The 26998-nt window shown below is 49.8% G+C and overlaps 2 protein-coding genes and 1 long non-coding RNA gene across 5 annotated transcripts in view; 2 read left to right on the forward strand and 1 right to left on the reverse strand.

The window, feature by feature from the left end:
- LOC133118890 (palmitoyltransferase ZDHHC17-like) overlaps nt 1-12784 on the forward strand; it is a 23301-nt gene extending 10517 nt beyond the window's left edge. The window contains exons 6-17 of the mRNA XM_061229164.1: nt 913-980; nt 1492-1654; nt 2411-2536; nt 3445-3587; nt 4221-4321; nt 5519-5643; nt 5943-6005; nt 6434-6527; nt 7174-7257; nt 8208-8365; nt 8923-9017; nt 9907-12784. Of these exons, the coding sequence (XP_061085148.1) occupies nt 913-980; nt 1492-1654; nt 2411-2536; nt 3445-3587; nt 4221-4321; nt 5519-5643; nt 5943-6005; nt 6434-6527; nt 7174-7257; nt 8208-8365; nt 8923-9017; nt 9907-10045 (1359 nt within the window). The 3' untranslated portion in view covers nt 10046-12784. The remainder of the gene's footprint in view (nt 1-912; nt 981-1491; nt 1655-2410; nt 2537-3444; nt 3588-4220; nt 4322-5518; nt 5644-5942; nt 6006-6433; nt 6528-7173; nt 7258-8207; nt 8366-8922; nt 9018-9906) is intronic.
- LOC133118889 (cysteine and glycine-rich protein 1-like) lies at nt 12033-19466 on the reverse strand. 3 transcript variants are annotated; one of them, XR_009706451.1, is made up of 7 exons: nt 19300-19460; nt 16994-17111; nt 15968-16202; nt 14751-14880; nt 13899-13992; nt 13247-13408; nt 12033-12045 (listed from the first exon to the last, which is right to left on the reverse strand). XR_009706451.1 is itself a non-coding variant. In XM_061229163.1 (6 exons), exons 2-6 carry the CDS (start codon nt 17103-17105, stop codon nt 13332-13334), a joined length of 648 nt encoding a protein of 215 aa, XP_061085147.1. In that variant the 5' UTR covers nt 17106-17111; nt 19295-19466; the 3' UTR covers nt 13180-13331. The 3 variants fall into 3 exon arrangements, 2 of the variants coding, with proteins under 2 accessions (XP_061085147.1, XP_061085146.1); XM_061229163.1 differs by lacking the exon at nt 12033-12045 and having other exon boundaries at nt 13180-13408; nt 19295-19466; XM_061229162.1 differs by lacking the exon at nt 12033-12045 and having other exon boundaries at nt 13180-13408.
- LOC133118891 (uncharacterized) overlaps nt 18384-26998 on the forward strand; it is an 87010-nt gene continuing 78395 nt past the window's right edge. Inside the window, exon 1 of the long non-coding RNA XR_009706452.1 lies at nt 18384-18807. This is a non-coding gene — a long non-coding RNA (uncharacterized LOC133118891). The remainder of the gene's footprint in view (nt 18808-26998) is intronic.

A 26998-nucleotide genomic window follows, 5' to 3' on the forward strand; every position in this document is an offset into this window, starting at 1 on the left:
AAGTGTTCTGAATCTGTTATTCTGCTGTTTAGCCACCAGGGGGAGCCACACCACAGATTGGAAACTTGCTTTGTTTTCGGTCTTCCTCTGAATAGGCCCATTTGTCCCAGAATCTGAGTAGCCGAAAACAACAGTGTTGTTCATGCCCTAAAAATGTCTGTGCTGATTTTAATTTAAGGAACGCGAGGCCTGCTCGTGTCCCAGAATGAGCGTGGTGTGCAGCAGAGCACTGCACTCTCCAATACTCCTACACACTCGTGTGACTTCCTCTCTTTTCAACTAATCTTTCTGGCATTCTCTCTCCCCCTCTCCCCCTCTTTCTCTCGCTCTCTCTCTCCCCCTCTCCCCCTCTTTCTCTCGCTCTCTCTCTCCCCCCTCTCCCCCTCTCTCTCTCTCTCTTCCTCTCTCCCCCTCTCTCCTCCTCTCCCTCCCCCTCTCCTCCTCTCTCTCTCTCTCTCCCCCTCTCCTCCTCTCTCTCTCTCTCTCTCTCCCTCCCCCTCTCCCCCTCTCCCCCTCTCCCCCTCTCTCCCTCTCTCCCTCTCTCCCTCACCCTCTCCCTCTCTCTCTCCCCCCCTCTCTCTCTCCCCCTCTCCCCCCTCTTTCTCTCGCTCTCTCTCTCCCCCTCTCTCTCTCTCTCTCCCTCTCTCCCCCTCTCCCCCCTCTCTCCCTCACCCTCTCCCTCTCTCTCTCCCCCCTCTCTCTCTCTCCCCCTCTCCCCCCTCTTTCTCTCGCTCTCCCTCTCTCCCTCCTCCCCCTCTCTCCCCTCTCTCTCTCTCTCTCTCTCCCCCTCTCTCCTCCTCTCCCTCCCCCTCTCCCTCTCTCTCTGTCTCTCTCTCTCTGTCTCTCTCTCTCTCTCTCTCTCTCTCTCTCTCTCTCTCTCTCTCTCTCTCTCTCTCTCCCCTGCCTGGACAGGATGTGGACATGATGGACCAGAATGGAATGACTCCCCTGATGTGGGCAGCCTACAGGACACCACAGGTGTGTGCGTGTGTGCGTGTGTGCGTGCGTGCGTGCGTGCGTGCGTGCGTGCGTGCGTGCGTGCGTGCGTGCGTGCTGTGCGTGCGTGCACGCCATTGTGTTTGTCTGTTTGTCTAACACATCCAGGATTTCAGCTCCATACTGACGCTCTGATGGAGATTCCCCTTTGGTTCACTACACTCCTAAAAAACACACGCCCACTGGTGCACAATAAAGTAAATCTAATCTTCCACTCAGCAAATGCAAAAGATGGAAAATACAAGTATTGCAAATCTTATGAATTCTTTGGACTGTACTTTAAGATGTTTGGTATGGCTTTTGGATATTTACTAAATAAATACGTGTGTCTGTGCTGTGCGTCTGTGTGTGTGTGTGTGCGTGTGGCGTGTGCGTGTGCGTGTGCGTGTGCGTGTCTGTCTGTCTGTCTGTGTGTCTGTGTCTGTCTGTCTGTCTGTCTGTCTGTGTGTGTGTGTGTCTGTGTGTGTGTCTGTGTGTGTGGTGTCTCTAACGCAGTGTGGACCCCACGCGGCTGCTCCTCACCTTTAACGTGTCGGTGAGTCTGGGCGATAAGTACCACAAGAACACGGCGCTGCACTGGGCCGTGCTCGCCGGCAACACCACGGTCATCAGCCTCCTGCTGGACGCCGGGGCCAACGTGGACGCACAGAACATCAAGGTGAGTCGCGTGTCCCCGGAGACTTGTGCCGTCCTGCACTACTGCTACCGCTAATGCTAATGCTGCTACCACTAATGCTAATGCTACTACCGCTAATGCAAATGCTGCTACCACTACCGCTAATGCTCCTGCTACTACCGCTAATGCTAATGCTGCTCCCACTACCGCTAATGCTAATGCTACTGCTGCTACCGCTAATGCTACTGCTGCTACCGCTAATGCTAATGCTGCTACCACTACCGCTAATGCTAATGCTGCTACCACTACCGCTAATGCTGCTGCTGCTTCCGCTAATGCTAATGCTGCTACCACTACCACTAATGCTACTGCTGCTACCACTACTACTGCTGCTACCACTGCTACTGCTATTACTTCTGCTGCTATTGCTAATGCTGTTGCTACCGCTGATACTAATACTGCTGCTGCTGCTATTACTGCTGCTGGTAATGCTACTGCTAATGCTGCTACTACGACAATGGTCAGTATGTAGCCTAATGACTAAGGTGCATGACTAGGCCCTGGTTTGTTATTCAAGCCCCGGTGTAGCCACAAGATCTGCACAGCTGTTGGGCCCTTGAGCAAGGCCCTTAACCCCACATTGTTCCACGGGGGATTGACCTTTGTTATATTTGCAAAAGCACCGATTGGTTTTGCTAATATAACTCTTTCTACTTCGCGCCAATGCTAATGCAACTGTTTTGAGCATAGAGGTTTTGCACAGGGGTGAATTGTGTGTGTTTTTTTTGTTGTTGCCAGGGAGAGACGGCACTGGACCTGGCCAAGCAGCGGAAGAACGTTTGGATGATCAACCACTTACAGGAGGCGTGGCAAGCCAAGGGCTACGACAGCCCCTCCTACCTGAAGAGGCTAAAAGCAGACAAGGTATGAATGTGCATACATACACACACACACACACACACACACACACACACAGTCATACACATACACACACACACACACACACACGTACCACACACACACACACATACATGCACACACACACACACACACACAGTCATACACATACACACACACACACTCTCTCACACACACACACACACACACGCATACATGCACACACACACACACACATACACACACACACACACACACACACACACATACACACACACACGTACCACACACACTCTCTCACACACACACACACAGTAATACACATACACACACACACACACACACACACACACACAGTCGCACACACAGTCGCACACACAGTCGCACACACAGTCGCACACACAGTCGCACTCACAGTCGCACACACACGTACCATTCACACACACACACACACACACAGTCACACACACACGTACCACACACACACACACACACACACTCACACTCACACACACACACACACACACACACACAGCAGTAATAGACATACATACGCACACACACACACACACACACACACACAGTAATACACGTACATACGCACACACACACTCATACACACACGTACCACCCACACATACACACACACACACACGCACACAGTCACACACACAGTCACACACACACACACACACACGTACCACACACACACACATACACACACACAAGCAGCCCATGCTACAGCTGCATCACTGAATGTTGAAAGGGAAGTGAGGCTTTGAGGAAGTCCAAATCTTTATTTATTCTTTACAATCCTGGCCTTTTACAAAAGCTTGAATAAAGTAAACCTTTCAGAACTTTCACGCTCAGACCATCTCTCCCTCTCTCCCTCCCTCTCTCCCTCTCTCTCTCCCTCCCTCTCCCTCCCTCCTCAGGAGTTCAGGCAGAAGGTGATGTTAGGCACTCCGTTCCTGGTCATCTGGCTGGTGGGGTTCATTGCTGATCTGGACGTCTCCTCCTGGCTCATCAAGGCCCTCATGTACCTGGCCGTCTGGGCCACTGTGCAGTTCCTCTCAAAGTATGTTACCCCAACCCCAACACGACCCCAACACCTCCACCCCTCTGAGCCTGCTACCCCAACACGACCCCAACACCTCCACCCCTCTGAGCCTGCTACCCCAAACCCCCAAACCCAACCCAACCACCCCCAGAGCCTACTACCCCAAACCCCCAAACCCAACCCAACCACCCCCAGAGCCTGCTACCCCAAACCCCCAAACCCAACCCAACCACCCCCAGAGCCTGCTACCCAAAACCCCCAAACCCAACCCAACCACCCTCTGAGCCTGCTACCCTATGATGTCTTCTCCATCAGTTTTTACTGAACACTTTACCACTGTTATCTTATAGGAAGAGCAGCCATTTTCTTTTTGTAAACTCAGTTTTGTGTCTGAGAGTTTGTGCCTTGTCAGCTTTAGTGTTTGTGTACCATTGAGAGCCTGAATAGAACACAAAACTGTTCCTTTCAAAGTTTGAACCAGTGAGGTCATCAGATGCAGGTGAAGAGTTAAGTGCGTTGTCTAACACCCGAGCTCCTGATACTGATGTGTTGTGTGTGGTGTGTGTGGTGTGTGTGGTGTGTGTGGTGTGTGTGGTGTGTGTGGTGTGTGTGTTGTGTGTGTTGTGTGTGTGTGTGTGTTGTGTGTCCCAGGTCCTTCTTTGACCACTCCATGCACAGCGCCCTGCCCCTGGGCATCTACCTGGCCACCAAGTTCTGGATGTACGTCACCTGGTTCTTCTGGTTCTGGAATGATATCCTTTCTGTCACGGAGCCATGTGTCTCGCTCTCCTGTGAGATATCTCGCACGTTTCTGTGTGTTTTAAACCGAACATTTCACAATTTCCTCATGCCAGAATCTGCATTGTGTGTGAGGTATTCTGGGTAATGTGTTGCCTGGAATCGAGGTGGCAGTTCTCTGGAATGCGAGTGAAGTATCCAGACGGCGTGTTGAAACCTGCGCTGTAGAGACAACCTGTGCCCGTGTTCAGGGCTCTGCGTGCTGTTTTTTGCCAGACTGCGAGCTCGCTCTGTGTGAACAGCGCTCTCTGGATCAGGGGGGAAAGGAGCCTTAACAGGGGGGAAAGGGGCTCCTGTGATGTGATTGGTTGTTATGGTGACGAGGCGCTCCGTAGCCCCGCCCCCTGGGCTCAGGCCTGCAGAGAGAGCAGATGGGCTCCATCTGCCCTCCGCTCGTTACCCAGCATGCACGGCGGCGGCGGCGTGCAGTTAAAGAGCACTCATGCGCTTGGCGTCTGCAGGCTGCGGTGCTGGTATGCTAATCCAACATTCAGATATTTTACTGAGCCGGTTAACGCTTGGCAGAGCTGAGGATAGAAACGGCATCTGCGTGATAAAAAATTATAATAATAAATGCTGTGTGCTCTTTTTTTTTTTTTTTTCTCCCCTAGAAGAAAGGGAATCAGATGGAAAGAGTGAAGACAGAGAGGGGGATAGAGAGATGGGAGGAGAGTGAGAAACTGAGAGAGGGGGATAGAGAGATGGGAGGAGAGTGAGAAACTGAGAGGCGTATGGAGAGATGGAAAGAGTGAGAGAGACAGAGACAGAGAGAGGAGGAGGGAGAGATGGGTGGGGGGAGAGATGAAGACTGGCTCTTGAGTTGAACTCTTGCCCTCCCCTCCCAGGGGTCTGGGGATTTTGCTGACTAGGGTGAGAAACGGTGTGTGATACACAGGTGCTGTTTACACACCTCCGTGCTGAAATCGGGTGGTGTAGCGCACGGTTGGAGTGAACGCCTGCAGACACTGCGGCCCGCAGGACGTGGAGTTGAGCAGCCGGTGGAGATGCTGCTTTGGGCCGTAGTTTTGTTTTTGGTGTTTGTTCCGCGGGGGGGGTCCGATCCCCTCCGGTGTTTTTAAAACGTGCGGTGAAGGTGGGCGGGGCCCGTTTCAGTTCCTCCAATCAGAGACCGTAACCTTGACTCCCCGCACATCTCCCCCTCGTCACGGTGCACATCCCGTTCCTCATCAACAGCGTGCTGCTGTTCTACAACTTTGGAAAGTCCTGGAAGTCCGACCCGGGAATCATAAAGGCCTCCGAGGAGCAGAAGAAAAAGGTACAAAAAAAAATCTATCAATTTTTAACAATAAAAAAAAAAAAGAAAAAAAACATTGGAACATTGCTGTGCTGCGTTGCCTAGCAACATGGACAATCCAACATTCCACTCCTGCCAACAGGAGATTACTGCCGATTCAATTTGATGGGTTGTTTAGTACATATTTATCTACTGTTGTAAGGCTGTCTTGTGTTGGGTGTTTGCATGCAAAAAAGAAATGATTCTCTCAGAAATGCCTCCAGGAGGTGGTGGACCTTTTAGCCGTCTAACCCGCTGCGGTTTCTGTCTCTGTGTTCCAGACCATTGTGGAACTGGCAGAGACGGGGAGTCTGGACCTCAGCATATTCTGCAGTACCTGTTTGGTAAATAGCCCCGGCGCTTGCTAATAGCCCTGTTTCACTTGCCTGGTTCTTGAGTAGCTGGTACACTCTGTGGGATTACCTTACGTAGTCTACAGGGAGTCACACCACTGTTTACCCCAGGACTGCCCAACCCTGTTCCAAAACAAGCTCTCCGGCTGTTGAGTGAGGTGTGCTGTGTGACGGTTGGAGTGAAAAACTAAAGACTTGTAGATCCTTCCGGAACAGGTGTGGGCAGCCCTGGCTTACACTGCCATTCCCCACCTCACACATGCACGCAAAGAACCTCGGTTCCTGCAGCCGATGATTTTTTAATTTAATTTAATTTAATGCATATCCCAGTGTCCCTGGTTCCGGTTCAGTGCTCCGCTGCTCCCCGCTTGTTGGCGGGAGGAGAGGTAAACTCTGGAATGTGATTTCCTCCTCCGCAGATACGGAAGCCCGTGAGGTCCAAACACTGTGCCGTCTGCAACCGCTGCATCGCCAAGTTCGACCACCACTGTCCGTGGGTGGGCAACTGCGTGGGTGCGTAGCAGCACGCCCTCTCTCTGCCCAGCATTAGCCTTGAGTAACTATTTTCAGCCAGAACAGATGATCGCGGTGCCGTGTTAACTCTTGAGTTGGGCGGCGTATAGCTATAGACCCTTAACCCTGCATTGCTCCAGGTGGGATTGTCTCCTGCTTAGTCTATAACCATAACTCTAAGTTGCTTCGGATAAAAGCGTCATCTAAATAACTGTAAATAAACTCTGTGTGTTGCTCGTCTCTCTCCGATTTTTCGCACATTGGCAGGATGTTGAAGGAAAGTTTAGATTGTCACGCTTGCTCAAGTCCCGCATGTAATAAAACTGGTGACCGTTCAGTCAGAAAAATAACTGTCTCGATAAAGATGCGATTTGTCATAATAACTAGCCTGAGCTCCTTGTTTAAGGCAGTGGACTGGGTGATTGAGCTCAGGAATATAACACATCTGTAGCATGATCAAACCGTCCACCTCTGCTGTCCTGTTTGCGGTCTCATGAAATGATTTGCACTTCATTTTACTTCACTCTGGATAAGACTGTCTGCTAGATGCCTGTGATGTAATGTAATGAAAGAGTCTGCTTTGCAGAGGAACTGAAAGAGAGACGTGTCTCACCCCTTGTTCCTCGTTCCTGTGTGTGGTTCACAGGAAGTGGGAATCACCGCTACTTCATGGGATACCTGTTCTTCCTGCTCTGCATGATCTGCTGGATGATCTACGGCTGCATCTGCTGTGAGTGCCACCGTGCCTGTGTTCTCCACCGCGTTCTCCACCATGTTCTCCACCATGTTCTCCTCCTGTGTTCTCCACCGCGATCTCCCCCTGTGTTCTCCACCGCGATCTCCTCCTGTGTTCTCCACCGCGTTCTCCACCATGTTCTCCACCGCATTCCCCACCTGTGTTCTCCACCGCGTTCTCCACCATGTTCTCCTCCTGTGTTCTCCGCCGCATTCCCCACCTGTGTTCTCCACCGCGTTCTCCACCGCGTTCTCCACCATGTTCTCCTCCTGTGTTCTCCGCCGCATTCCCCACCTGTGTTCTCCACCGCGTTCTCCACCTGTGTTCTCCACCTGTGTTCTCCACCTGTGTTCTCCACATGTTCTCCACCGCGTTCTCCACCGCGTTCTCCACCGCGTTCTCCCCGCTGCCTGTCTTCTCCACCATGTTCTCCCCCCTGCCTGTGTTCTCAGCCATGTTCTCTGCCGCGTTCCCCCCCGTGCCTATCCTCTATCGGAGCTCCATCGGTCAGACAGGAAATCATGAATATTTTAGGAGAATAGGAAGTAGGGTACACTCGCTGCTCCTGCTGCCTGCGGTAGAGGAGTCTGGGCCCGTGGCTCTGTAAATGCTTAATGCCTGTTGTAATGGGTGTTGCTGCACTTGAGTGAGTAATAAATAGATAAATCATTGCACTCAAAGCACTTTAGAGTGATGGGGGGGGGAACTCAACCTCAACTACGACAGATGTGTTGAACCCAAACACCAGCTGAGGAGGAGAGGGAGAGAGCAATGCATGTTGCCAGTAAAATCAGGGGATTGTTTAGGTGGCAGGTTGAGTGAGCCAGGGTTTCCCCCTTCTCTTTGCGAAGAGTGTCGACTCTTCGGTCACGCTGCTAAGGTCTGTGTGTAGGAGGCCCCTGATGGAAGACCCCTCCTCTCTCTCTCTCTCTCCTCTCCTCCAGACTGGAGAATTCACTGTGCCACCAGCTACCACAGGGACGGCTTCTGGGCCTACATCACCCAGATCGCCACCTGCTCGCCATGGATGTTCTGGATGTTCCTCAACAGCATCTTCCACTTCATGTGGGTCGCCGTGCTCATCATGTGCCAGATGTACCAGGTGAGTGGCGTTCGGGGGGATGGGACGGGATGGGTGGCGTTCGGGGCTGGGCCCGGCCGGGGTGGAACAGGGTGGGTGTAGAGGGGGGTGGGTGTAGAGGGGTTGACCCCCATGGAGAGGCTAATTAGCCTGTATCTCCTTTTTGTTGAGTTTCCACACTAGCATTTGGAGCAGACCCAGGTCAATTACATATTTGTTTTGGATTGAAATACTTTTCTCTGCTTTACTGAGCTTGTCTGGTGTCTCAAAAAGCGCAAACCCCGCCTTCAGGTCCTATTGGCAGGCTCAATTGCACCAGACAAGATCAGTCAAGCACAGGAACGTATTGAAATCGAAAACGAATATGTAATTGCCCCCAGGTCTGATGTGGAGGTGCAGTTCCTGGCAATGTCATCAAATCTCTTGATGCGTGATTCCCTTTAGCGTCAGAACCTAGCCGCTAGCTGTTATCGGCAGGCCGTGCGAAAGCGTGTTGGGCCCGTGGGTGGGTCCTTGAGGGACGCCGAGGGAACGTTTTTCTCGCTCAACCTCGTCATGTTCTCCCCCGCTCTCCTCAGATCGCCTGCCTGGGCATAACCACGAACGAGAGGATGAACGCCAGGAGATACAAGCACTTTAAGGTCACCACCACGTCCATCGAGAGCCCTTTCAAGTGAGTACGGCGTCTGTGGCCCCCTCAGGACGTCTCCGTCTCCCGACTCCTTCCTCCATCGTCCTACACCTGTCATGAGTCATCTTTTTAAAACGGTTGAGGATGAGGCTGGAAGTGTACATTTTAATCGACTCCAGACTTCCTCCAGGAAAAGCTTTGTTCTTCAGACAATGGACAATAATGCAAATCGCAAAGCGATAGTTCAAAACTCATGAAGACAAAAGCAAATGAGATGCTGTTGGGTAGAGGGAGCAGTGTTTGGGGAAATCTGGCTGCTTTTTGAAAAGCACGAGGACACTTAGGACTCAAACGACTTGTTCGGTCATGTACGGCACTTCCCCACTGTGCATGCTAGTTAACTTTTTGTTAAAATTAGAGAATTTTGGAGGTGGTTTGGTGGAATTTCAGTGGGTGGGGTTTGGCAACACTGAAAGGGAGGTCTGCCAGGAATGAAGAACGGCCATTGTGTTCTGGTAACCCTTTAGAGTGGCTAACCCTCTGTTCCCTCTCCCTCCCTCCCTCCCTCTCTCTCTCTCTCTCTCTCTCTCTCTCTCCCCCCTCTCCCTCCCTCCCTCTCTCCCTCTTTCTTTCTCTCTCTTTCTCTCTCTCTCCCCTCTCTCCCTCCCTCCCTCCCTCTCTCTCTCTCTCTCTCTCTCTCTCTCTCCCCCTCTCCCTCCCTCTCCCCTCTCCCTCCCTCTCTCCCTCTCTCTCCCTCCCCCATCTCCCTCCCTCTCTCCCTCCCCCATCTCTCTCCCTCTCTCTCCCTCTCTCCCTCTCTCCCCCTCCCTCTCCCTCTCTCCCCTCTCCCTCCCTCTCTCCCCATCTCTCTCCCTCTCTCTCTCTCCCTCTCTCCCCCTCCCTCTCTCTCCCTCTCCCTCTCTCTCCACAGCCACGGGTGCGTGAGGAACCTCATAGACTTCTTTGAGTACCGCTGCTGTGGGCTGGTCCGGCCGGTGGTGGTGGACTGGACGACCCAGCACACGATAGATTACGAGCAGACGTCCGGGTCGGGCTACCAGCTGGTGTAGCGGGCAGCCCGGGGGCGCCGCGGAAGGTGCCAGAGAACGAGGCAGATCCCGGGACCCCCCTTTCCCGGATCGCTCTCCTCCGTCTCCGGGAATGAAGTCAGCTGGGAAGGAGCATGCAGACACGGGACACAACGACAGAACCAACAGCCACCCCTCCAACACCACCACCGCCGCCCGACCGCTCCCGTACCCCCGTACCCCCGTACCCCCCAAACCCCCATCGGGCGACCGCAGGCTCCTCTCCACATGTGGACAGTGTCTAACTGCCAGCTTTGTGCGTCAAAAAAGGGAATTCCCGTTCTCGAAATAGGAGTCTTACTTTGCAATACCTGAAATTTCTGGGTTTTCGTGAGTTTTTTTTTTTTTTTTTTTTTTTCTTCCATAATCACGGTTTTGGTTTGTCTCCCTGTTTGTTATAATTTTATTGAATTAATTTAGTATTATTTTTTTGTTCATGTTCTCACGTATTTATGCTTGAAACTTTACTGTTCCATAAAAACGACCCTCGCTAGCCGCCACAGGGACCGGAGGGCTTGGCGGTGTTGCAGTGTGAGAGAAGGCCTGCCCATTAATCCCGCCGGTTTTGGGTGCTGCTCTTTCCCCCCGGTCTGGCGGAGGTTGGTTTTTCGCGCGTTGTGGTTTTCCGGTCCGTGCAGATCACCTGTCGGCTAAAATCCGCAGGGCAATCGTCCCGTTTTTACCTGTGCTGAACAGTGTTGCCATTACTGTGGCATTATTGATGAAAAAAGTGTTTTAAAACGGAATCTAAAAAACATTTAGGCTGGAACGTGATGACGCCAGCATTTGGGAATCATATTGTAATCATATCATTAATATAAATATAGGATGAAAATATGAGGCCTGTGTATTTATTTTTTAACGCGATTTGTAGATATACTGGATGAAATTAGGTACCGTTCGCTACTTTAGGTTTCAGATAATTAAATGATTTTTTTTATTGTTATGAAAGGATATATCCAATCTAAACTAACCTGAGTTGTTGCGCATATGGTCATGATGGAATATGAACTACACATATGTTTGTACACGCATATGTAGATATATATTTTTGGGGAAAGTAGACATGACGACACGTGCGTTTTACCGCAGGGGGGAAAAGCTTGTGGTGAGGCAAGATGTTCTGAGCCACTCACGAACGGGGGACATTTATAGAATGGTTAAAGTTTACAAGAATGGTTAATTCCTTGTGTTGTCTTCTTGTTTGTTTGTTTGTGTTTGTTTTTGTTGGGTTTTTTTTTACCATTTTGTCTTTTGTTGTTTGTTGTTTATTTATGCGTTTTCGTACGACGATGCACTGGTTACCGTGGTTACGTGGTTCTCGTCTGGCTGTCGCTGAACAGTCGAGCGGATGTCTGGACTTCGCAGGAACGCTTCCACGTTTACAGTCAGAGAGAGGCCCGACGCTCGAGGTCGTGGAAATGTGAAGTTTTATTTTCCGCCAAGCATTTCCAGTTTATTATTTTCCCTTGTATTTTATTTTGTTTTTTCCAGTTTTGACACGATTGGACTCTTTGTAAGAACCAGCAACAGGATTGACACTAGTGTGTAAAGATTGTGTATCTGTACAGAAATTCTCTAGTTTGCCCTTTATCTGTGAGTGAGTTTCGTCAGTGTTAGTTGAAAGCTGCTCATTTTAATTTTATTTAAAGTAAAAAAAAATTAAAAATTAAAAAAAAAATTTTTTTTAAAAAAATTACAAAAAATTAAAATAAAATAAAAGGTATAACAAAAAAAAAAAAAAGCAAAGAAAAAGATAATCGTGTGACTAGCTTTTAGTGATGTCCGAACCCGCTGTGTATAGTGTATAGGCATATTAACCGGCAAGCTCTCTGCATGTCTGAAGCTTGGGAAATGGGCTGTCCCGGAGTTGCAGGCCATCGACGCTGCACACCGTTGGTGCGGACCAGGAGCATTGTGTCTGTAAATAGTGAATGTTCAGTATTTTCCTCAAACTCATTTCGATGTTTGTTTTTATTTTAAACCCCCCCCCACGATGTGTAGGAACGTTTGGTTGTGCCGAGTCGTCCGTGGCCTGCGCAGGGCAGGGGTTGGCTACTTGCACAGTTGTAATATATTTGAATGTTCCCTTTTTTGAAGGAGGGGGGACTCCAGGAGATTCCGCTAATGTTTTTGTTCGTTTGTCTGTTTTTGTGTCACCCACCCCCACCCCCTGAATTCTGTGTCATATTGGAGCGGTTGTTCAAACTGTAAAGGAGGTCGTAAGAGACACTGAGAGGACGGTTTTTAAAGTCGAGACGGAGCTTTTCTTTCGTGGTTTTGGTGCTGTGGCCCCGGAAACGGAAACCCCAGAGGAACAGGAACGGGGACAGCCTACTTTTCCGATACCCCGGCGCAGCGAGATGACATCATCAGTAATGGACGCAATGCATCATCGTGCTGAACCCACACCCACCCCCACCGTAGTCCTGATGTGGGGTCTGCGAAAAGATATCAGTCTCCCACAGAGATGCCAGTTTTAACTACGAACATAATTATGGAAAATATTATGTAGTTCTTCCAAAGTAAATCCCCCACCACCACCACCCCCTCCCCCATGTGAAAAGCACATGAATACAAAATATTTCATGTTTTTACTGTGCCTCTATTTAATATATGTCAGAAGAACCATATGTCCACTTCAGATGCAAACCTATACATGTTGGGCATGGTAATTATAACGGGTTTAATAATAAAAGAAAATGTATACATGTGAAAATATCCCATTGGCATCCGCGTGTTCTTTAAACAAAACAAGGCGCAAAGTTAAGAGATTACCCTCTTGTGCCAAAGAGTGAACCTGGCTTGGAATACGCATCATTCCAGCCTCACAGTAAGGACCCTTCATTCTTCTGAGGAAATCTGAGACTTGGTTTTCGCAGGATTTCAACAAAAATGGGAGTCTGCTTCCTTTGCTCCTTTCTGTGTATTTATCTTTTGAAATTTTAAGAAAAGTTTAATCACAACTGTGCGTAGAACCTCTCCCTGGAATCCTGAAAGTGCACCAGTTCTTGTCACGTGTTTTGATTCCACCCTCTTTAAGGTACAACAAATTTTCTTTTGTTGTGGACCGTGTCAAACGGACCTCTGACCGATACCACAAATTTGCGACGCCATTGTGTTCCGGAAAATCTTTATTAACCACAAAACAAACCAGACAGAAAATAGTGTTGTTTTTTTTTTTTTTTTTAGGCACAATAATTCCCATCCCAGCCAATCGCCATGGTGTTGCGGTCCTGTGGGCGGTGTTGACCCGCTCTGGTGTGGTTCACCGGGCGTGGACGAGGGCCCCGGCTCCTTGACCGAAGCCAAACCCCTTGGGCCCAAAGTTCTTTGCGTAACACGCTGCAAAACAAGAAAAACTAAAGTCATCTGCTTTACCTCGATCTCTGGTCTCCAGCCCTGGCCCTGGAGGAGCTCCAGGGTCTGCTGGTTTTCATTGTTACTCTTGCACTTAATTAGAGCAGATGATTACACAGTTAACTCACCTCACCTGGTTACCTGGGTCTCAACAGGGTGCTGATTTTAAGGTGAAAACAAAATCCAGCAGACCCAGTAATTCTCCAGGACCAGGGTTGGTCATACATGCATTTGTGGCTGCTTTTAAGTCCAAGCGAGCCTTTAGCTTAGCAGGCAGCACAACATTTAAATTAGCAGGCAAGGTAAGTAGAGTCCTCATTCTTGTTTTGCGAGTGTGGTGATGTCATAGTCCCTTGGGCTCCGGTTCCCTCCTGTTATTTTTTTATTTTTTATTTTTACTCTCTTTGTGTCTTTGCCTCCCTCCCCGTTGGCTGGAAACCGCAATCCCCGGCCTGTGATTGGTCGGTTAGCTCACCTTTGCAGTAGATCTCGCCGTCCTTCTCCGTCAGCGTGGTGGACTCCAGGCTCTTCCCACACTTGGCGCAGCGGAAGCAGGCCTTATGCCAAGCCTGCGGGGAGGGGAGGGTGGGGCACAGAGTCTCAGGACACGCCAAAGAAATCAAACATGGCTCCCCATGCTGTGACGGGGCCTGTTATGTGCCGATTAAACACTTCTCAACACCTTTGGGAACCAGGGGCGTGTCCCAACCAGAATGTGTTGGCATGCTGCAGTGAGGGAGAGGAACGAAACGGGCTGAAACGTCGACTGAGATTACGACTGTAGCGTCGTGGTTAAGGTACATGACTGGGACCCGCAAGGTCAGCAGTTTGGTGTAGCCACAATAAGATCCACACAGCCGTTGGGACCCTTGAGAAAGGCCCTTAACCCTGCATTGCTCCAGGGGAGGATTGTCCCCTTCTTAGTCTAAATCAGGGGTCGGCAACCCTGGTCCTGGAGAGCCGCAGGGTGTGCTGGCTTTCCTTGTTACTTGGCATTAATTGATCAATGAAAGCCGTTGATTGCACAGTTAACTCACCTCACCTGGTTTCTTGGGTCTGAATCGGTTGCTTATTTTAAGGTGGAGACGAAAGCCGGCACACCCTGCGGCTCTCCAGGACCAGGGTTGCCGACCCCTGGTCTAAATCAACTGTACGTCACCTTGGATAAAAGCGTCAGCCAAATTACATGTAATGCAACGGACAGCAATATTCTGGCTCTGTGGTACTGGCTCAGCTGGGTTCCCGAGCTCTCGCCGTCCGCGTGGAAGCGTGTGCCTCGGAGCCAAAGTTTATGAAAAGCTTAAACTGCAGGAACGGAGAAACGAACCTTGCCCGCTCCCATAACCTTCTCGGCGGCGTACACCGATTCCCCGCAGCGGGGACACTTCTCCGACCCCCCGAATTTCTGTGCGAAGCGGGAGGGGTTGGGGTTGGTGGCGGGCTGATGCGTCGGGGTCCTGGGGGCAGATTGGGAGAGGGTGGGGGGTGGGGGGTGGGGGGTGGGATGGGGTGAGATTGGGACAGCATAGCGTTCTACATAACTACACAATCTTCACAGAGGGAGCCGGGGGGGGGGGGGGGGGGGGGGGTGTAATGGCATAATGGGTGGCATTGTGTTATCGCCACGGCGACCAGTGTCTGTCAGAAGTGTTGCATAAGGGGAGGCCTTTCAAAAGCGCAAAAAATATCGACTATCTCTCCCAGATCCTGCTGGCCCTGGTAAACAACCCTCTGTGAGTCTACACCCCAACCCCCCCCCCCACTGTCTAAGCCACAACCTGCAACTTCTTCAGGAAACCGAAAATGTACTTAAGATCAAAGATCAGGTTTCTCCCTGGACCAGAATCCACCCCAGCCCTCCTGAGGGTGTACGGGAGGACTGCATTCCAAAATTCCAAACCCCCCCCCCCCCCTTCTCGCTCCGGTGAGCACAGAGCCGGGATTGGCCCAGACAGCGCGGAACGCTCCCAGGGTCTTGTGGGTAGTACAGGTGCCTGGCAACCGCACAGCCATTGCTGGTGAGAAATTTATACAAAGCTAGAAACTACAAAACAACTCGAGAGGCGCACCTCCAGCTGGATCGGACATGAAATTCAGGCATTTGTGTTTAGTTTGCCCGGGTCCAGAACCTGGCAGTTGTCTGGGAGATAGACGAGTAGATAGACAAGAGAGCTAGATAGATCATTACATTTATACAGCACTTTTCAAGACACTCTAAGGGCTTTACAGTGATGAGGGGGAAACTGGCCTCAACCACCACCAATGTGAAGCACCCACCTGGGTGATGCACGGCTGCCATTTTGTGCCAGAGCGCTCACCAACCATAAGGTAAAGTGGAGTGGGAGAGAACAATGTTTTTGCCAAGTATATCAGGGGATGATTAGGTGGCAGGTTGAAAGAGCCAGGGTTGGGAATTTAGCCAGGACGCCAGGGAATCGCCTACTCTCTCAGAAGAGCGTCGGGGGAACTTTAATGACCACAGTGGGTCGGGACCTCGGTTTATCGTCTCGTCCGAAAGGCGGGGATGCAGGGAGACGCACTTACTCCTCCGGTTTGGTCCCGAGCTTCTCTCCCCGGTCCGTGTTCAGGACCCCGGCCCCCTGGCCGCAGCCGTACCCCTTGGTGCCGAGCTTCTCTCCCCGGTCCATGTTCAGGACCCCGGCCCCCTGGCCGTAGCCGTACCCCTTGGGCCCGTACTTCTTGCCGTAACAGGTTCTGCAGAAGATCTCCTCTTCATGGACGGCCACGGTGGTGCTGTCCAGCCCCTTCCCGCAAGCCACTGAGTCCACAAACACATCGCTGTCAGAACCACAGACAACACACCGGGCCAGTGGCCCTCACTCCTGGTCCTGGAGAGCCGCCGTGTGCGCCGGCTTTAGTTGATCAGTGAAAGCAGTTGGTTACAGAGTTAACTCACCTCACCTGGTTTCTTGGGTCTGAATTGGGAGCTGATATTTCAGGCGAAAACAAAAACCAGAACACCCTGCAGCTCTCCGGGACCAGGAGTGAGGGTCACTGCACTAATGTCACACTGTAATTGTTTTGCTGTCCCTGAGAACTGGAGTTCCTTTGAGAAGCATGTTTTTGCACAATCCCAATTGGTATGTCACCACTTGGAGACTAACGACACCAGACAGGTTTTTTTGTAATACCTGAACTAGCATTAGGCCAACATTACCACAGCTACCCAACCCTGTTCCTAGAGCTCTTCCAGCCCGACAAAGCGCACCTCGTTCCACAGCTCGAGATCTTGTTGCGTTGCTAATTAGTAGAATCGAGTGTGCCAAATTAGGGTTGACTGACTGAAAAACCACAGCAGGGATCAAATCCGGCCCGCAAACCTAAATCCAGCCCTGGTTTTCTTTTCTCCCTGGGAATTAACTGGACTCTCTACACACCTGACTCCCAGGTAAAGGGAGGGTGGAAAACCGGTACTTCTCAGGCCTCAAGCACTGTGATTTGACGATCCCCTGACCTACAAGGAAGGTAGATCTCCAGGAACCGGCTGGGGCAGCCCTGGTAATGGTGAACTGTTGAGAACACACAGCAGGAGGAGGGAGTGCTGCTTACTGCACACGAAGCAGCCTTTGTGAAAACGCTTTCCGTCGCATTGCACCTCCTCTGCGAAATACACGGTCTTCTGGCACGCCACACAGATGTTCCCCCCTCCCCAGTTCGGCATGTTGCACTGCAAAAACCACAGAATAAGTCACTTATCTTCTGCCTTAAGCTCGTATTTATGTTACAAAAGATTTGCCAACGGGGTGAGACAAGCTCACGTGTCCAGCAATACGTTTCACTTAAAAACAAGTTTACATTTTATACTTGAGAGAACAAAAACATGATTTCATGTGTCATTACAAGACTAAAATGCTTTCGACACTTTTTTTTTGCAGTGTGCACTGGGATGAGAAGACGAATGGACAGGAAACTGAACTTTCCAAAGGAAGTCCTTCCTGTCTGTGTCAGTAAAACCCAGCCACTCCAGTTTGCATTCATTAATATGTCACACTGAGGTTAACTAGCCAAGACTGAGAAGTTAATCTGTACAGCTCTGTTCATGTATTTGTACATCATTAGTTCATGTTAACAACTACATTAGTTATTGCTAATTCATACTGGAATGAAAAACTTAATATGTTTGTTAATGGTCAACTAATCCTATGATTGGCTAATGTCTAAATATGAATGTACAAATACGTTAGTTAGTTGTTCACAAATTAACTAATGAAATGTAATTAATTCATGTTAATAACATACATTAGTTAATCCATGAAACATATTGTAAAGTGTAACCAATTAATATTATTTATTACATGAATTATTTATTTTGAATTCTGTCCCATGAGTGGCAAATTCTCCCGTGCCTTGGCGATTACAAATTCCCAGCATGCTTTAGGTTCACGTGAGGTTACAATACAGGAAATGCTCAAGGCTAAACACCAAGTGCATATGAATCATATTGACCATGGATTTGGATTAGCCAATGCACGGGTGAATTTGCCACGCATGAGACAGAATTCAAAATAACAATTCGCATTTTTGATATCGTCAAAACTGTGTTGTCCATCTACACCTTTCGGTCCATTTGTCATATATTATGATAATTAGTATTTTTCATAATATTTCACACGCTCCTGCAGGTGTGAAATATAAGAGAATTGTATCTTGAGTGTGAGGGTTGTAATCTCAAAAGCACATTTTTACATTGCTATCCACTTTTAAATGGGTAACCAATTTTTTTCATTGAGAAGCACCGGCTTCTCAATAATTGAGCGTGAAAAGATCCACATTGTGAAACTTCAACAACTGCATTTTTACAGATGGCATTAGGCAAAAACACGGTGCTAGATGAAACGATAAAATAAAATTACTTGGCCTTGGAGTATGACGTCTCTGACCATTTCCGCTTTATCACCTGTAACTTTGCTGATTGACAAAGAGCCGTTACAATCAATATTTTAAATGTTAAGCTCGTGGACACGGTCGGCTCTGAGTTCAATGCTCGAGCATTATAGGCGAGCACTTCCAGAAATTCTCCGAACCGTAACTTTAAACTTAACTTTATTACAGTCGCTTAGTGTTTATACAAGTTTGTACAGCACTTTCTCGTTAAGCAGAGGAACGTATTTCGTTGTTTTCTGCGAATACCTAACATTTTATCCAACACGCCAGCACGACACAGTGAATAATCAAAAGCTGGCCGTCTTCAGCTTCCCAACATATTTTGCATTCCATTAAACAACAGTGTTTAAAGCACTTTGACAGTAATGTCACTTTTTAAACAAAACTCGTTACATGTTTCTTACTATTCTGTTAGACCTCCAAAGCTATTAAGTAGTTGTTGCAAGCAATGACGTTTGAGTCTCGGAACAGTGTCGAAGGTAAGACGAACTGAATTTTATTTCTTAACAACGTCAACGTTAGTAAATGTTAGTAAACGTTAGTTGGCAATAATTATGAAAAGGCTAAAAGCGAATAAACTAGGTGAAGTGCCATGTTGGCAGTACCATTACAAAGGTAGGCGAGTTCTTACGGTACAATAGTTTCCTATCGTGTCTGCAATTACCAGTCGACCACAGGTTGTCACGTCATGTATTATTGTTTTGCAATTTGTTTTGTGTTGTAAAGTTCAAATGTTCGGTTAACAACCTTTTCCAGTCGATGTATTCCCTGCCTGAATTGGTAACCTACAAGTCAGCTCACAATTATTCACACATTCCGTTGTAAATACAATAGCTTAAGTGTGCATATTTTAGCAGGTCATATTGTCTCCATATGATAGTATCGTTAGACGCCAATTCGTGCAAAGTAAAAAATAAAAAAATCATTTCTATAATAATATATAAATGATATATAAAAGAACAGAACCTTACATTATCGTCAGTCGTAGATATCTCTCTCCGCTGCGGACCACAGCCTGTGTGTTACTTCGCAGATGCAGACTGTTTCCTAATTTTGTTATAGGTGCGGAGAGCGAGGGGGTGAGAGGCGGGCGTTCGCACGCAACCAAAAACACACGACTTATGTAATGTCATTCGATGTGCGTTTCTGTCACAAATAATTTGAAATGTACTTCGTGTTTTCTAACTAATGTCCACATTCCAAATTTTGTATCGGTTGTTTGTGTTTTTTAAACGTGGGAATCTTTTGACGTCACATTATGAAAAATTGTGCAATTATCTATAAGGGATGCGACACTGATTTTTCCACCCTATGATTCAACTGCTTGTATTGAGGGAAGTAAAACGACTTGTTTGTTTTGATAAGGTGTGAAAGGCTCACCTTTAACTGATAAGAGGTGTATGTGTAATCTGTAGATCTGTGCACATTAACCACATAATACACACATGAAAGTCTGTAATGGCTTTCATAAAAACTATATCACAGGTATATTACATGTTTTGCTGAGGAGATGAACATGGCAATATTGACTGTTAGCCATCCTTGTGCCTCGCGTACTCGCGCCCTAACGCATGATCGCACTCGCACACTCACACACACACACTCACACACACTCACACACACTCGCACACTCAAACACGCACTCACACGCACACTCACACAAACACACACACACACTCAAACACGCACTCACACGCACACTCACACAAACACACACACACACTCAAACACACTCACACGCACACACTCATACACACACTCATACACACACTCAAACACACACTCACGCACACTCACACACACACTCACACTCACACATACACACACACACACACACACACTCGCGCATTCGCGCACACACTCACACACACTCAAACACACACACACTCACACACACTCAAACACACACTCAAACACTCAAAAATTGCGTACTCGCGTACTCATGCACATATGCGAACTTGCGTACTCACGAACACTCGCAAACTCGCGTACTCACGAACACTCGCGAAATCGCGTACTCACGAACACTCGCGTACTAACGAACACTCGCGAAATCACGTACTCGCGTACTCACGAACACTCGCAAAATTGCGTACTCGCGTATTCACGAACACTCGCGAAATCGCGTACTCACGAACAGTCGCGAAATCCCGTACTCACGAACACTCGCGAAATCCCGTACTCACGAACACTCGCGAAATCGCGTACTCGCGTACTCACGCAGATACGCGAAATTGCGTACTCACGAACACTCGCGGAATCGCATACTCACGAACACTCGCGAAATCGCGTACTCGCGTACTCACGAACACTCGCAAAATCGCGTACTCGCGTATTCACGAACACTCGCGAAATCGCGCACTTACGAACACTCGCAAAATCCCGTACTCACGAACACTCGCGAACTCGGGTACTCGCGTACTCACGAACACTCGCGAAATCGCGTACTCGCATACTCACGAACACTCGCGAAATCGCGTACTCACGAACACTCGCAAATCGCATACTCATGAACACTCGCGAAATCGCGTACTCACGAACACTCGCGAAATCGCGTACTCACGCACATATGCGAAGATGCGTACTCACGAACACTCGCGAAATCGCGTACTCACGAACACTCGCGAAATCGTGTACTCACGTACTCACGAACACTCGCGAAATCGCGTACTCGCGTACGGACAAACACTCGCGAAATCGCGTACTCATGAACACTCGCGAAATCACGTACTCGCGTACTGACGAACACTCGCGAAATCACGTACTCACGAACACTCGCGAAATCACGTACTCACGAACACTCACGAAATCGGGTACTCACGAACACTCGCAAAATCGCGTACTCGCGTACTGACGAACACTCGCGAAATCGCGTACTCACGAACACTCGCGAAATCGCGTACTCGCGTACGGACAAACACTCGCGAAATCGCGTACTCATGAACACTCGCGAAATCACGTACTCTCGTACTGACGAACACTCGCGAAATCACGTACTCACGAACACTCGCGAAATCACGTACTCACGAACACTCGCGAAATCGGGTACTCCCGAACACTCGCAAAATCGCGTACTCACGAACACTCGCAAAATCGCGTACTCGCATACTCACGAACACTCGCGAAATCGCTGTACATTCGCGCACACACTCACACACACTCAAACACACACACACTCACACACACTCAAACACACACTCAAACACTCAAAAATTGCGTACTCGCGTACTCATGCACATATGCGAACTTGCGTACTCACGAACACTCGCGTACTCACGAACACTCGCGAAATCGCGTACTCGCGTACTCACGAACACTCGCGTACTAACGAACACTCGCGAAATCACGTACTCGCGTACTCACGAACACTCGCAAAATTGCGTACTCGCGTATTCACGAACACTCGCGAAATCGCGTACTCACGAACAGTCGCGAAATCCCGTACTCACGAACACTCGCGAAATCCCGTACTCACGAACACTCGCGAAATCGCGTACTCGCGTACTCACGCAGATACGCGAAATTGCGTACTCACGAACACTCGCGGAATCGCATACTCACGAACACTCGCGAAATCGCGTACTCGCGTACTCACGAACACTCGCGAAATCGCGTACTCGCGTATTCACGAACACTCGCGAAATCGCGCACTTACGAACACTCGCAAAATCCCGTACTCACGAACACTCGCGAACTCGGGTACTCGCGTACTCACGAACACTCGCGAAATCGCGTACTCGCATACTCACGAACACTCGCGAAATCGCGTACTCACGAACACTCGCAAATCGCATACTCATGAACACTCGCGAAATCGCGTACTCACGAACACTCGCGAAATCGCGTACTCACGCACATATGCGAAGATGCGTACTCACGAACACTCGCGAAATCGCGTACTCACGAACACTCGCGAAATCGTGTACTCACGTACTCACGAACACTCGCGAAATCGCGTACTCGCGTACGGACAAACACTCGCGAAATCGCGTACTCATGAACACTCGCGAAATCACGTACTCGCGTACTGACGAACACTCGCGAAATCACGTACTCACGAACACTCGCGAAATCACGTACTCACGAACACTCACGAAATCGGGTACTCACGAACACTCGCAAAATCGCGTACTCGCGTACTGACGAACACTCGCGAAATCGCGTACTCACGAACACTCGCGAAATCGCGTACTCGCGTACGGACAAACACTCGCGAAATCGCGTACTCATGAACACTCGCGAAATCACGTACTCTCGTACTGACGAACACTCGCGAAATCACGTACTCACGAACACTCGCGAAATCACGTACTCACGAACACTCGCGAAATCGGGTACTCACGAACACTCGCAAAATCGTGTACTCACGAACACTCGCAAAATCGCGTACTCGCGTACTGACGAACACTCGCGAAATCGCGTACTCGCGTATTCACGAACACTCGCGAAATCGCGCACTTACGAACACTCGCGAAATCGCGCACTTACGAACACTCGCGAAATCCCGTACTCACGAACACTCGCGAACTCGGGTACTCACGAACACTCGCGAAATCGCGTACTCACGAACACTCGCGAAATCGTGTACTCACGAACACTCGCGAACGCGCGTACTCGCGCACATACGCGAACTCGCGTACTCACGAACACTCGCAAAATCGCGTACTCGCGTATTTACGCACATATGCACACTCGCGAAATCGCGTACTCGCGTGCTCACCATCACTCGCAAAATCGCGTACTCACGAACACTCGCAAAATCGCGTACTTGCGTACTCACGCACATACGCGAACTCGCGTACTGGCGTACTCACGAACACTCGCGAAATCACGTACTCACGCACACTCACGTACTCGCGTACTCACGAACACTCGCGAAATCACGTACTCACGCACACTCACGTACTCGCGTACTTACGCACATTCGCGAACTCGCGTACTCACGAACACTCGCGAAATCGCGTACTCACGAACACTCGCGAAATCACGTACTCGCGTACTCACGTACTCACGAACACTCGCAAAATTGCGTACTCGCGTACTCACGAACACTCGCGAAATCGCGTACTCACGAACAGTCGCGAAATCCCGTACTCACGAACACTCGCGAAATCCCGTACTCACGAACACTCGCGAAATCGCGAACGCGCGTACTCGCGCACATACGCGAGCTCGCGTACTCACAAACACTCGCAAAATCGCGTACTCGCGTATTTACGCACATATGCACACTCGCGAAATCGCGTACTCGCGTGCTCACCATCACTCGCAAAATCGCGTACTCACGAACACTCGCAAAATCGCGTACTTGCGTACTCACGCACATACGCGAACTCGCGTACTGGCGTACTCACAAACACTCGCGAAATCACGTACTCACGCACACTCACGTACTCGCGTACTTACGCACATTCGCGAACTCGCGGACTCACGAACACTCGCGAAATCGCGTACTCGCGTACTCACGAACACTCGCGAAATCACGTACTCGCGTACTCACGAACACTCGCGAAATTGCGTACTCGCGTATTCACGAACACTCGCGAAATCGCGTACTCACGAACAGTCGCGAAATCCCGTACTCACGAACACTCGCGAAATCCCGTACTCACGAACACTCGCGAAATCGCGTACTCGCGTACTCACGCAGATACGCGAAATTGCGTACTCACGAACACTCGCGGAATCGCATACTCACGAACACTCGCGAAATCGCGTACTCGCGTACTCACGAACACTCGCAAAATCGCGTACTCGCGTATTCACGAACACTCGCGAAATCGCGCACTTACGAACACTCGCAAAATCCCGTACTCACGAACACTCGCGAACTCGGGTACTCGCGTACTCACGAACACTCGCGAAATCGCGTACTCGCATACTCACGAACACTCGCGAAATCGCGTACTCACGAACACTCGCAAATCGCATACTCATGAACACTCGCGAAATCGCGTACTCACGAACACTCGCGAAATCGCGTACTCACGCACATATGCGAAGATGCGTACTCACGAACACTCGCGAAATCGCGTACTCACGAACACTCGCGAAATCGTGTACTCACGTACTCACGAACACTCGCGAAATCGCGTACTCGCGTACGGACAAACACTCGCGAAATCGCGTACTCATGAACACTCGCGAAATCACGTACTCGCGTACTGACGAACACTCGCGAAATCACGTACTCACGAACACTCGCGAAATCACGTACTCACGAACACTCACAAAATCGGGTACTCACGAACACTCGCAAAATCGCGTACTCGCGTACTGACGAACACTCGCGAAATCGCGTACTCACGAACACTCGCGAAATCGCGTACTCGCGTACGAACAAACACTCGCGAAATCGCGTACTCATGAACACTCGCGAAATCACGTACTCTCGTACTGACGAACACTCGCGAAATCACGTACTCACGAACACTCGCGAAATCACGTACTCACGAACACTCGCGAAATCGGGTACTCCCGAACACTCGCAAAATCGCGTACTCACGAACACTCGCAAAATCGCGTACTCGCATACTCACGAACACTCGCGAAATCGCTGTACATTCGCGCACACACTCACACACACTCAAACACACACACACTCACACACACTCAAACACACACTCAAACACTCAAAAATTGCGTACTCGCGTACTCATGCACATATGCGAACTTGCGTACTCACGAACACTCGCGAAATCGCGTACTCGCGTACTCACGAACACTCGCGTACTAACGAACACTCGCGAAATCACGTACTCGCGTACTCACGAACACTCGCAAAATTGCGTACTCGCGTATTCACGAACACTCGCGAAATCGCGTACTCACGAACAGTCGCGAAATCCCGTACTCACGAACACTCGCGAAATCCCGTACTCACGAACACTCGCGAAATCGCGTACTCGCGTACTCACGCAGATACGCGAAATTGCGTACTCACGAACACTCGCGGAATCGCATACTCACGAACACTCGCGAAATCGCGTACTCGCGTATTCACGAACACTCGCGAAATCGCGCACTTACGAACACTCGCAAAATCCCGTACTCACGAACACTCGCGAACTCGGGTACTCGCGTACTCACGAACACTCGCGAAATCGCGTACTCGCATACTCACGAACACTCGCGAAATCGCGTACTCACGAACACTCGCAAATCGCATACTCATGAACACTCGCGAAATCGCGTACTCACGAACACTCGCGAAATCGCGTACTCACGCACATATGCGAAGATGCGTACTCACGAACACTCGCGAAATCGCGTACTCACGAACACTCGCGAAATCGTGTACTCACGTACTCACGAACACTCGCGAAATCGCGTACTCGCGTACGGACAAACACTCGCGAAATCGCGTACTCATGAACACTCGCGAAATCACGTACTCGCGTACTGACGAACACTCGCGAAATCACGTACTCACGAACACTCGCGAAATCACGTACTCACGAACACTCACGAAATCGGGTACTCACGAACACTCGCAAAATCGCGTACTCGCGTACTGACGAACACTCGCGAAATCGCGTACTCACGAACACTCGCGAAATCGCGTACTCGCGTACGGACAAACACTCGCGAAATCGCGTACTCATGAACACTCGCGAAATCACGTACTCTCGTACTGACGAACACTCGCGAAATCACGTACTCACGAACACTCGCGAAATCACGTACTCACGAACACTCGCGAAATCGGGTACTCACGAACACTCGCAAAATCGTGTACTCACGAACACTCGCAAAATCGCGTACTCGCGTACTGACGAACACTCGCGAAATCGCGTACTCGCGTATTCACGAACACTCGCGAAATCGCGCACTTACGAACACTCGCGAAATCGCGCACTTACGAACACTCGCGAAATCCCGTACTCACGAACACTCGCGAACTCGGGTACTCACGAACACTCGCGAAATCGCGTACTCACGAACACTCGCGAAATCGTGTACTCACGAACACTCGCGAACGCGCGTACTCGCGCACATACGCGAACTCGCGTACTCACGAACACTCGCAAAATCGCGTACTCGCGTATTTACGCACATATGCACACTCGCGAAATCGCGTACTCGCGTGCTCACCATCACTCGCAAAATCGCGTACTCACGAACACTCGCAAAATCGCGTGCTTGCGTACTCACGCACATACGCGAACTCGCGTACTGGCGTACTCACGAACACTCGCGAAATCACGTACTCACGCACACTCACGTACTCGCGTACTCACGAACACTCGCGAAATCACGTACTCACGCACACTCACGTACTCGCGTACTTACGCACATTCGCGAACTCGCGTACTCACGAACACTCGCGAAATCGCGTACTCACGAACACTCGCGAAATCACGTACTCGCGTACTCACGTACTCACGAACACTCGCAAAATTGCGTACTCGCGTACTCACGAACACTCGCGAAATCGCGTACTCACGAACAGTCGCGAAATCCCGTACTCACGAACACTCGCGAAATCCCGTACTCACGAACACTCGCGAAATCGCGAACGCGCGTACTCGCGCACATACGCGAGCTCGCGTACTCACAAACACTCGCAAAATCGCGTACTCGCGTATTCACGAACACTCGCGAAATCGCGCACTTACGAACACTCGCAAAATCCCGTACTCACGAACACTCGCGAACTCGGGTACTCGC

This window comes from Conger conger, chromosome 19 (genome assembly GCF_963514075.1).
Source record: "Conger conger chromosome 19, fConCon1.1, whole genome shotgun sequence".
In the NCBI taxonomy this organism is placed as follows: Eukaryota; Metazoa; Chordata; class Actinopteri; order Anguilliformes; family Congridae; genus Conger; species Conger conger.

Coding starts and splice junctions, on each gene's coding strand:
- LOC133118889 (XM_061229163.1), bottom strand. CDS start 17,105: ATGCCGAACTGGGGAGGGGGGAACATCTGTGTGGCGTGCCAGAAGACC. Junction 14,881..15,967: donor CTCGGGACCAAACCGGAGGA/GTAAGTGCGTCT, acceptor ATCTGCCCCCAG/GACCCCGACGCATCAGCCCG. Junction 13,993..14,750: donor AGGTTATGGGAGCGGGCAAG/GTTCGTTTCTCC, acceptor CCCTCCCCGCAG/GCTTGGCATAAGGCCTGCTT.